General features: G+C 45.6%; 1 protein-coding gene across 1 annotated transcript in view; it reads left to right on the top strand.

Moving 5' to 3' along the window:
• The first annotated feature begins 237 nt into the window (after positions 1–237).
• rcn1 (reticulocalbin 1, EF-hand calcium binding domain) overlaps positions 238–12,663 on the top strand; it is a 46,124-nt gene continuing 33,698 nt past the window's right edge. Inside the window, exons 1-2 of the mRNA XM_067994190.1 lie at positions 238–348; positions 483–730. Of these exons, the coding sequence (XP_067850291.1) occupies positions 489–730 (242 nt within the window). The 5' untranslated portion in view covers positions 238–348; positions 483–488. The remainder of the gene's footprint in view (positions 349–482; positions 731–12,663) is intronic.

Genomic DNA, 12,663 nt, shown 5'->3' with positions numbered 1-12,663 from the left:
ACTGTGTGAAATAAAAGCATTCAAAAGTTGTGAGCCAGATTTGCACCTCTAAATTCTTAGCCCTGCAACGTGGCGATTCCAATCTCCTTACGTCACGGACACGCCCTCTCGCCAATAGGAAGGGCTTTAACAAATCCGCACACTGATTGCCAAAAAAGCAAGCTGAACGGTGAGTGGCTGGGCCCGAGATCACAGGGAAATGTTGGGGGTCAGTTACGTGCAAGCGGAACGGAGAAACTCATCAGCCGCTGCGTTTGAAATAACTCTGTAACTTACATGGGGCAGATTGCTGTGTGCATGTTTTAAGAGGCGTTTGCTGTTCAACGTAGAAACGGATTGTTTTACCAGGTATTATTACTCAGTACTTGAGATCTGTTTATTCTGCCATGGAGAGAATTTGCAGTGAATGAACCAGAAGCTTGAGATTTTATGAATTGTATTGTATTTTTGTTGTTGTTGTATCCTTGTTGTTTTTGTTGCAGATTTCAATGGTTACAGTGTATTCCAACATGAGGAGCCCGCCGATGGTGTATTTCCTGCTCCTATACGTAGCCGGAGTGTGCCCCAAACCCACCATTAGAAACGAGAGGGTCCACCAAGACCCAGAACTGAGCGATCAGGTACACGAGGATGCTGAAAACTTCCAGTACGATCACGAGGCCTTTCTGGGGAAAGAAGAAGCCACGACTTTCGACCAGCTCACCCCAGAGGAGAGCGTAGAGAGGCTGGGGTAAGCTTGGCAAAGGGTGCTGATGTGGCGATTCCTCGCTTGAACTACTAAAACTGGGTATCAAATCCTCTCGCCAGCTGTCGCTGCCAATTTCACAAGCTTAAAACATGCAGCCAAAGTTGATGGGTTTACAGCCCCAGTAAAGCACCGCGCGTTACTTGGATCCTGGTTATCACAAGCATGTTTAAAAGTTGCAAACTGGTTTCTCCAGTTGACTTAGAGTATAAGTGCACATGATGTGTTGCTGGGTGGCAACAGTTATTAACTATAAATTCTGTTACTTTAAAACAAAACGGCGCACGTTTAGTTTGCAAGCTCCTTTGCAAAGTTTCCTTTTGCAATAGGCTACAGTTCCCGAAAGAGCAGCAAGCAGTGTCTTTAGAGAAGTGTCAATGTTAGTACGAAAACGTGGCAGTGGGCGTCTGTCCAGTGATCAGCTGTATCTGGCATGCACAGTGGGGGACCAACTGAATCCTTAAATAGAAAGGAAGGACTTGCATTTATATATCGCCTTTCACGAGCTCAGGACGTCCCACAGCCAATGAAGTATTTATTTTGAAGTGTAGTCTCTGTTGTAATGTAGGGAGACGTGGCAGTCAATTTCCGCACAGCAAGGTCCCAGGTACAGCAATGAAATAATGACCCATCTGTTTTTAATTCTGTTGATTGAGGGATAAATATTGGCCAGGGGACCTGCTCCTGACAATTCCCCTGCTCTCTACAGGGCCTTTGGTTTAATGTCTCCTCTGAAAGATGGCACCTCGGATAGTGCAGCACTCCCTCAGTACTATACTGAAGTGTCAGCCTAGATTTTGTACTCAACTCTCTGGAGTGGGGCTTGAACCCACAACCATCTGACTCAGAAGTGAGAGTGCTACTAACTGGGCCAGGGCTGACACCTTAATGTTAAAGGAACTGAGGCCACTACAAGTCCAGGGATGAGAGACAGGTTTAAAATTCAGGTGGTTCATTGTTCACCTTGATTCCTTAGTACATTGTGTAATCTTAAGGAAAGAGTTTATAGCTGCAGTGAATTTGTTTTAAAATCTAAAGGCATTGTGCAAAAAATTATATTCTTTGAACATTCTAATATTCAGCAAAATCAATTTCATATCCCTGCAGGAGATCTCACACACTGTTTCCATATGACACTGTAAATCCAGTGCAAGGTGTACAACGTGGCCAAATAGACTGGAAACTTTTAAAATCTGCCTGCAATTAATTTAAGCCTTTAGGACATGCCAACACTGCTGCCCACAACTTTTAAACTTATGTCTAAAAGTTAACTGCTGGGAGAGGAGTAGTGGCATGCTTGTGCAGAACTTTCCCCTCAGCAGCAGAATTTGAGTTTAACCTAGACAGATTAAAATGGGCTGAACTCCAACTATCAGTCTCTGACTGTGGCTGAGTGTAAACGTGTCAGTCGTGGCTCAGTGGTAGCACTCGTGCCTCTGAGTCCCACTCTAGAGACTTAAGCATATATCTAGACTGACACTTCACTGCAGTACTGAGAGAGTGCTGCACTATTGGAGGTGCCGTCTTTTGGTTGAGACGTTAAACCGAGGCCCCAACTGCCCTCTTGGGTGGAAGTAAAAGACTCCATGTTACTATTCGAAGAAGGGCAGGGGAGTTCTCCCTGGTGTCCTGGCCAATATTTATCCCTCCAACAGCATCACTAAAAACATTATCTGATCATTTATTTCATTGCTATTTGTGGGACCTTGCTGTGCACAAGTTGGCTGCCGCGTTTCCCTACATTACAACATTGACTATTCTTCAAAAAGTCTTCCAACTAAATATTGGGAAGACGGAAGCCCTTATCATAGTCGAGAGATTGCAGAGAAGATTTACAAGAATGTTGCCAGGGCTTGAAAATTGCAGCTACGAGGAGAGATTGGATAGGCTGGGGTTGTTTTCCTTGGAACAGAGGAGGCTGAGGGGAGATTTGATTGAGGTGTACAAAATTATGAGGGGCCCAGTTAGAGTAGACAGGAAGTACCTGTTTCCCCTAGCGGAGAGTTCAAGAACTAGAGGACATAGATTTAAGCTGATTGGTGGAAGGATTAGAGGGGACATGAGGAAAAACTTTTTTACCCAGAGGGTGGTGGGTGTATGGAATTTGCTGCCTGAATTGATGGTGGAGGCGGGGACCCTCAACTCTTTTAAAAAGTAGCTGGACCTGCACCTAAAGTGCTGTAAGCTGCAGGGCTACGGACCGGGTGCTGGAAGGTGGGATTAGAATGGGCACCCTTCTGTGCTGTATCTTTTCTATGGTTCTATCTTTGGTCCCTGCCGCAAACTCCGTTCCCTAGCCACTGACTCCATCCCTCTCCCTGGCCACTGTCTGAGGCTGAACTAGACTGTTCGCAACCTTGGCGTCCTATCTGACCTTGAGATGAACTTCCAACCACATATCCACTCTATCACCAAGACCGCCTACTTCCACCTCCGTAACATCGCTTGTCTCCGCTCCTGCCTCAGCTCGTCTGCTGCTGAAACTCTCATCCATGCCTTTGTTACCCCTAGACTCAACTATTCCAATGCTCATCTGGCTGGCCTCCCATCTTCCACCCTCCATGAACTTGAGCTCATCCAAAACTCTGCTGCCCATATCCTAACTCGCACTAAATCCCATTCACCTATTACCCCTGTTCTTACTGACCTACAATGGCTCCTGGTCTGGGAACCCCTTGATTTCCCTCCATGGCCTCGCCCCTCCCTATATCTATAACCTCCTCCAGCCCTACAACCCACCGATATCTCTACGCTCCCCCAATTCTGGCCTCTTGCGCATCCCCGATTTTCATCGCTCCACCATTGGTGGCCTTGTCTTCAGCTGCCTAGGCCCTAACCTCTGGAATTCCCTCCCTAAACCTCTCCACCCCTCTCTCCTCCTTAAAACCTACCTCTTTGACCAAGCTTTTGGTCACCTGTCCTAATATCTCCTTATGTGGCTCGTTGTCAAATTTTGTCTGATAATGCTCCTGTGAAGAGCCTTGGGATGTTTTACTACGTTAAAAGCGCTGTATAAATGCAAGTTGTTGTTGTTGTAAAGTGCTTTGGAACCTCCTGAGATCGTGAAAGGCGCTATGTAAATGCAAATTCTTACCTACTTTCTTTACCCTGAAACCACATACCTCATTAATATGTTCAGGGATGTACTGAAACCCAAAGTTAAATTTGCCCTTCAGATCTGCACTTCTAAAACCAAAACTTGTCCATTTTGCAACATTGGTTAAAGATTAGAACTGTTCAGGTGCTAATTCTTCCTTCTGTACATTTTGCATGATTTACTGATCAAACTATCTTCCAAGTCAGCAGATTCTTATGCAGTGTAGCACTATCCTTTATTGCATAATTATTAGAGAAAATTCAGTTTGATATGGTGATGGTGATATGGCTTGCCTCAATAAGGACATCGCACCACATTTCTGCAACCAGTCTGTGTTCTCGTCCTCATATTTAAATTCCTTCATGGCCTTGCCCCTCCCTATCTCTTTAACCTCCTCCTGCCCTACAACCCTCTGAGAACTCTGCGTTCCTCCAACTCTGGCCTCTAGCGCTTACCCCGCTTCCGTCTCCCCACCATTGGCAGCCGTGCCTTCAGCCGTCTAAACCCTACGCTCTGGAATTCCCTCCCTAAACCTCTCCGTACCTCTCTCTCCTCCTTTAAGACGCTCCTTAAACCTATCTCTTTGACCAAGCTTTTAGTCACCAAGCTGCAGGTTAGTGGTGCACTTACCACATTAGCCTAGAAGCTACTATTGATGATATTAATGGAAGAACCCGTAATGCGTTCAAACAACATTCCTCTGTGTGCTATTTTAATGCAGGGGTAAACCCGTTTTTAAACAGGTGACACTACTCTTGTAGCCATGGGCAAATTTCCCTTCTTTTTTGTGTTTGTGTCAATAGCTGCATGTGTTTACACTCTATTACATATGTTTACTGTATGTCTTTCTTCAAAGCTGTTGGCCAGAAAAGCTGCTTAGCATTAAGAGGGAGATTTTCCTGGGACTGGATCAGCTGGGCACAGTGAATAAAGGAAAAACAGACGTGTTCCTTTACAGACATTCAGAGAATTAGATAGAATTTACAGCACAGAAACAGTCCATTTGGCTCGACAGGTCTATCCTGGTGTTTATGCTCCACACAAGCCTCCTCCCATCCTACTTCCTCTAACCCTACCAGCATAATTTTCTATTACTTTCTCCCTCATGTTCTTATCTAGCTTCCTCTTAAAGGGATCTATGCTATTCACCCCAACCACACCATGTGGTAGTGAGTTCCACATTCTAACCACTCTCTGGGTAAAGAAGTTTCTCCTGAATTCCCTATTGGATTTATTAGTGACTATCTTATATTTATGGCCCCTAGTTTTGGTCTCCCCCACAAGCGGAAACATCTTCTTACGTCTACCTTAGCAAACCCTTTCATAATCTTAAAGACCTCTATTAGGTCCCCCCTCAGCCTTCTATTTTCTAGAGAAAGGATCCCCAGTCTGTTTAGTCTTTCCTGATAGGTATAACCTCTCCGTTTTGGTATCATCCTTGTAAAAGCAGGTTTTGACCTCCGTGGCTTTGGTCAGTTAGACATGTTCGTCCGACCCGCCGGGTTTTCTGATGTTTGTCACTCCTGGTGATCCTGTGAGGCTGGGCACAGATCCAGGAAATTCTTCCCTAATATCCTGTAAACTTCTTTAGAATCAAAATACACCCATGTAACCATACACAGTGACAAATTTAAAGTTTGCACAAATACCAACTTTTGATTGACCGTTGCCAGAACAGGGGATGGTGTGTCGTCAATTCTTGGGCAAAGTTTGGAAGCGTATGAAAAAATCCCATTCCAACTAAGCCTAGAATCCATGTCCTATTCCATTCCCTCCTATTCTGTAGATGGTCTTGATCCACATATAACATTAGCTTTGTATTCTTCCTTTAATATTCTAAGCAGGCTTACTTTTGTTTGGGTGGGTGGGAGGTGCAGTGAGTGTCTGTACCCTGCTGCTTTCATGTTGTCATGGTTACGACCTATAACCTGATTTTGTTTAAAAAAAACTTGGCACTTTGTGTGTGTGTGTGTGAGTACGAGAGTATATATGCACTTTTTTTTGTTAGAGGGCCTATTTCATAATTGGCTCCAATCCAGAGACTTAGGCTACATTTACACTGACGGTAGGGCAGGGTGAGACTTAAGTCAAGAGCAAAGTGGACTGAGACTCTCCTGCTGGGGATCCCAATCCACTTTGCTCTGGAGTCGGGTCGGGCAATGACTCTGGATTTAACCTGTTTACTTTAACATTCATGCAAAGTGGAACCACTCTGCAGTTGTAGTGTGCTTTAAAGGTTCTGATTATATACAAGCTTGAGGTGTCCTTCAAAGTAGATGACTTGCTCTAATCCCTGCTGCTAAATTGTGCCGCACCTAGATTAGGAGAGGATTGAAATATGAACCTACAGTTAGAAGTATGGTACCAGTATAGCAAAATATTCTTGTGACACACATGCTGTGGACTTTGATTATTCAGCACGGAGAGACTTGCAGTGCTGTGTACATGTTAGGTTGCAGTAATCAATTTAATGTCCTTATTCACAATGTATTGCTCTTTAAGATCTATCTTTAGGTCCATGTTGTTAACTCTCTGGCTGCTTCTGCACTATCTCCAAAGTACTTAATTTCTATCAAATTAGACAGCGGATAAAGTCAACATTCACGTATCTGTGCTTTCAGCTGTGTGTTGTAATTTCAGCAATATATTTTGTTTATTTTGAGTGCGCAAACTCATTTTGCCTTCAAAGGGTTTATACCAAATCCATGAATTCATAGCCAACTCGATGTAGTTCAGGACCCGTGATTTAATCTCCAATTTTTCTTTAGAACCATAGAAGTTTACAGCACAGAAGGAGGACGTGCCTCATGTCTGATATCCTCCATTAGATACAAACAACTTTATCGGTGGACAAAGTGTAATAGATTGGAACTGACCTGGGCTTCCTGTGGCCAGGATCCTACCGGCTGCTAGCTTTCACCGGTGGGCTTTAGGCTTTGTGAGCCTTACTTAAAATGGTGTGCCCGTCCCGATAACTTAATCGGGACATGATCCCGCCATTCAAATTAGGCCTTCTCCCGCTCCTCTGGGGTGGGTGGCCTTTCCATACCTGATTTCAGGCAAGTTAAGATAGGGTGGGGGGGGGGGGGGGGGAGGAGTTGCAGGAACCCATCAGGACTGAGGCGCGTACCTCCCCCCCCCCCCCCCCCCCCACCGCCCCAAATCTTGACTCCCTTGTGCTCTGTTCCCGCTATGCGGGAAGGCTTAAAATCACCCCTTGTTTGTCGGCCCCTTCTCAGTTAACCCTTAATGATGTTTCCGAAGAAATTCAAATCGTCATTTTCATATAAATTTCTGATCGCTTTTTGCTTTTCCATAACACTGGGATTGATGTAAAGGCTTTGTTGAGAGAGTTCAGACCCCTCTATTGCTCCAAGTCCTTTCACCTATTAGTTTGATAACTGTTAAGCGTTTTGGTTCCAGTAAGAACACATTTTTTTTTGTAGAACGTACTGTGCTTTACAGATAGGGATCGTGGCAGAAAGGTTTGGATAACTAGTTTTAATAATCAAAAAATTTCCAATTCTCAAAAGTTGCGGAGCTCGTTAGTGAAACTCTGCGCGATCAGCAAGATCTGAAGATGACGTGACTTTTAAAACTTAGTGAAAGTCAAAAGCTGAGAATCTGTAGCAAAATAGAAGTGAAGAGAAAATGGGGGCGATTTTAACCCAACCTGCCCATTGGGAAACTGACGGGATCAGGTGGAATGCTGGTTTCACATGTCGCCCGATTTTACCCTCCATTGAAGTTAATGAAGAGTAATATCGGGCGGGGTGTAAAACCGGTGTTCCACCCGATCCCGTGCGATTCCTGCCCGGCGAGTTAGGTTAAAATTGCCCCTCGTGTGCCTGGCTTCAAAGAAATGGCCAAGGTTTGATGCTGTTGCAAATTTTCCTGTCAAATTTAACGTTGTACTGTACATCTGTTACTCGCTGCTCACCACAAGTGAAAGGGATCACATTACTGAAACGTGGACCGCTGTTATTCAGCTTAGCCTCCTACAATGTCAGACAACAGATGCCAATCCAGCTATCCACTGTCCCGCACACTGCTTAGGTTTCCTTAAACTGAATAGCATATAAATACACCCGATTCCAAATCACTGTCGGGATAAAGAAGACCATTTGTGGGTGAAATTGGTCTACATCAGTAGTGCAAAACGGGCTCCTAGCGAATCAGCTGCCCCGTTTTACACCGCGCCCAATTTTATTTTCCCCGTTGACTTCACTGTAAAATGGGCTGCTGATTCGCTAATTTCACCCTATTTAAGTTTTGCCGATGTGTTTCCCTTAATCTAGATGATAAGTTGTAAAAATGAAACCAGGAAACCACTTAAGAGCTGACCATCTATTCTACCATTGCCACTGAAAACCTTGCTGCATTTTCAATGCTATGTTTCTTTTTGTTTTAACTTGCACAAGTAGATCGTTAAGCAGACCTAACTTGTACATTTATCCTTCTCTTAATTTCACTGTGCCACACTGCTAAGGACAGGTCACAAGGGGGCCCAGAGAGCCATTCAATCCACATCAATCACGGCAGTGACTGCCCTCTTAGTGGCCAGAGCTAGGGGAATATTCTCTTTCCGGTCCAACAGTTCTCCTCCCCCCTACCCCACCTCACCCCAACCAGCTCAATCTTCTGCCTGGTGCCTGCGCTCTTCATGTAATACATTATTAGTTGGTGACAGGGTATAGCAAATGGCCTTAAAATTAATGAGATTTGGATCATTCCCATTCTTGGAATTCAGTTATTGCGGTAATCAGTTATAGTAAATAAACACATTTCTGGTAAAAATGGAATCTCCAATTTTGAGGATAATCTAAGAGCACATAAGCATTATCTTGGAGTTTTTTCTTTCAATAATAACAACAACTTGCATTTATATAGCACCTTTAACGTAGTAAAACGTCCCACGTGCTTCACAAACAAATCTGACAATAGGAAAAAAGTTTTGGGTTTACACACTTGTGGAACGACGCATGGGGAAACTAGATGGGGAAATATTGTACGACAATTGTTATTTCTCCTTCCACATAACCATAAAGTGTTATATTCAGTATGTTATATATGGCGTTGAATTCTGTTCCCTAGCCACCGACTCCGTCCCTCTCCCTGGCCACTGTCTGAGGCTGAACCAGACCGCTCGCAAGCTTGGCATCCTATTTGAACTTGAGATGAGCTTCCAACCATATATCCGCTCCATCACCAAGACTGCCTACTCCCACCTCCGTAACATCGCCCGTCTCCATCCCTGCCTCAACTTATCTGCTGCTAAAACCCTTATCCATGCCTTTGTTACCTCTAGATTTGACTATTACAATGCTCTTCTGGCCGGCCTCCCATCTCCCACCATCCATAAACTTGAGCTCATCCAAAACTCTGCTGCCCGTATCCTAACTCGCACCGAGTCCCGTTCACACATCACCCCTGTGCTTGCGGTCTAGGAACGCCTTGATTTTAAAATTTTCACCCTCGTTTTCAAAACCCGACATGGTCTCGCCCCTCCCTATCTCTGTAACCTCCTCCAGCCCTTCAACCCTCCGAGATCTCTGCGCTCCTCCAATTCTTGCGCATCCCCGATTTTCATCACTCCACCATTGATGGCCGCACCTTCAGCTGCCTAGACCCTAAGCTTTGGAATTCCCTCCCTAAACCTCTCCATCTCTCTACTTCTCTCTATTTCTTTAAGACACTCCTTAAAACCTATCTCTTTGACCAAGCTGTTGGTCACCTGTCTTAATATCTCCTTATGTGGCTTGGTGTCAAATATTGTTTGATAATCGCTCCTGTGAAGCACCTCGGAACGTTTTTCTATGTTAAAGGCGCTGTATAAATGCAACTTGTTGTTGTTGAATTGGCTACACATTATTTGAGGCACAATAGTGGTTTCTAAATGGAAAAGTTCAGGTTTTCTGTTGTGATGGTTTGTGCATACACTTTTGGTTACCATACCACAGACTGTGACAAATCCTGTTGACTAATTTAAAGATTTTAAGCCCAGTGTATGCCATTCAAAATATATTCAAACTATTATTAGTAAATCTGTTTCCTAGTTTTCTTTCTGAAAGTTTAATCTTCTTTGTTTGTTTATCCTGCACTTATATTTCAAGTAGTTCTGTTGCCCAATGGGAGGGAAATCAATGAAGCTTTGCTAGATGACATCTTGGAGGAGTCATGTGACCCTTCCTTCTCCAGTATTGTCTTCAGACCGGTTGTTAGCTCGTTTACTCCCCTCAGTACCAATGTCCGACTTTTGATCTGCCAATTGGAAATACTGTATCCCGAAATCTTCTCTGCTTTGTCAGGTGTCTAGCCGTGGCTCAGTTGGTAGCACTCGCGCCTCTTGAACGACAAGGTTCAAGTCCCACTCCAGAGACTTGAGCACAAAATCCAGGCCAACACTCTCAGTGCAATACTGAGGGAGTGCTGCACTGTTAGAGGTGCCGTCTTTTGGATGAGACGCTAAACTGAGGGCCTGTCTGCCTTCTCGGGTGGATGTAAAAGATCCCACAGCGTTATTTTGAAGAAGAACAAGGGAGTTCTCCCTGGTGTCCTGACCAGTATTTTTTTTATTTGTTCATGGGATGTGGGTGTCACTGGCAAGGCCAGCATTTATTGCCCATCCCTAATGCCCTTGAGAAGGTAGTGGTGAGCCGCCTTCTTGAACCGCTGCAGTCCATGTGGTGAAGGTTCTCCCACAGTGCTGTTAGGTAGGGAGTTCCAGGATTTTGACCCAGCGACAATGAAGGAATGACTATGTATTTCCAAGTCAGGATTGTGTGTGACTTGGAGGGGAATGTGCAGGTGGTGTTGTTCCCATGTGCCTGCTGCCCTTGTCCTTCTAGGAGGTAAAGGTCGTGGGTTTGGGAGGTGCTGTCGAAGAAGCCTTGGCGAGTTGCTGCAGTGTATCCTGTGGATGGTTCACACTGCAGCCACAGTGCGCCGGTGGTGAAGGGAGTGAATGTTTAGGGTGGTGGATGGGGTGCCAATCAAGCGGGCTGCTTTGTCCTGGATGGTGTCGAGCTTCTTGAGTGTTGTTGGAGCTGCACTCATCCAGGCAAGTGGAGAGTATTCCATCACACTCCTGACTTGTGCCTTGTAGATGGTGGAAAGGCTTTTGGGAGTCAGGAGGTGAGTCACTCGCCACAGAATACCCAGCCTCTGACCTGCTCTTGTAGCCACAGTGTTTATGTGGCTGGTCCAGTTAAGTTTCTGGTCAATGGTGACCCCCAGGATGTTGATGGTGGGGGATTCGGTGGTGGTAAATGCCATTGAATGTCAAGGGAAATGGAGATGGTCATTGCCTGGCACTTGCCTGGCACGAATGTTACTTGCCACTTATCAGCACAAGCCTGGATGTTGTCCAGGTCTTGCTGCATGCGGGCACGGACTGCTTCATTATCTGAAGGGCTGCGAATGGAACTGAACACTGTGCAATCATCAGCGAACATCCCATTTCTGACCTTATGATGGAGGGAAGGTCATTGATGAAACAGCTGAAGATGGTTGGGCCGAGGACACTGCCCTGAGGAACTCCTGCAGCAATGTCCTGGGTCTGAGATGATTGGCCTCCAACAACCACTACCATCTTCCTTTGTGTTAGGTATGACTCCAGCCACTGGAGAGTTTTCCCCCTGATTCCCATTGACTTCAATTTTACGAGGGCTCCTTGGTGCCACACTCGGTCAAATGCTGCCTTGATGTCAAGGGCAGTTACTCTCACCTCACCTCTGGAATTCAGCTCTTTTGTCCATGTTTGGGCCAAGGCTGTAATGAGGTCTGGAGCTGAGTGGTCCTGGCGGAACCCAAACAGCATCGGTGCGCAAGTTATTGGTGAGTAAGTGCCGCTTGATAGCACTGTCAACGACACCTTCCATCACTTTGCTGATGATTGAGAGTAGACTGATGGGGCGGTAATTGGCCGGATTAGATTTGTCCTGCTTTTTGTGGACAGGACATTCCTGGGCAATTTTCCACATTGTCAGGTAGATGCCAGTGTTGTAGCTGTAATGGAACAGCTTGGCTAGAGGCGCAGCTAGTTCTGGAGCACAAGTTTTCAGCACTACAGCCAGGATGTTGTCAGGGCCCACAGCCTTTGCTGTATCCAGTGCATTCAGCCGTTTCTTGATATCACGTGGAGTGAATCGAATTGGCTGAAGACTGGCTTCTGTGATGGTGGGGATATCGGGAGGAGGCCGAGATGGATCATCTACTCGGCACTTCTGGCTGAAGATGGTTGCAAATGCTTCAGCCTTGTCTTTTGTACTCATGTGCTGGACTCTGCCATCATTGAGGATGGGGATGTTTACAGAGCCTCCTCCTCCCATTAGTTGTTTTATTGTCCACCACCATTTACGACTGGATGTGGCAGGACTGCAGAGCTTTGATCTGATCCGTTGGTTGTGGAATCACTTAGCTCTGTCTATAGCATGTTGCTTCCGCTGTTTAGCATGCATGTAGTCCTGAGTTGTAGCTTCACCAGGTTGGCACCTCATTTTTAGGTATGCCTGGTGCTGCTCCTGGCATGCTCTTCTACACTCCTAATTGAACCTGGGTTGATCTCCTGGCTTGTTGGTAATGGTAGAGTGAGGAATATGCCGGGCCATGAGGTTACAGATTGTGCTGGAGTACAATTCTGCTGCTGCTGATGGCCCACAGCGCCTCATGGATGCCCAGTTTTGAGCTGCTAGATCTGTTCTGAATCTATCCCATTTAGCACGGTGGTAGTGCTACACAACACGTTGGATGGTGTCCTCAGTGCGAAGACGGGACTGCGTCTCCACGAGGACAGTGTGGTCGTCACTCCTACCAATACTGT

This window comes from Heptranchias perlo, chromosome 12, assembly GCF_035084215.1.
Source record: "Heptranchias perlo isolate sHepPer1 chromosome 12, sHepPer1.hap1, whole genome shotgun sequence".
Lineage (NCBI taxonomy): Eukaryota > Metazoa > Chordata > Chondrichthyes > Hexanchiformes > Hexanchidae > Heptranchias > Heptranchias perlo.
This window is presented reverse-complemented; position numbering and strand designations above follow the sequence as displayed.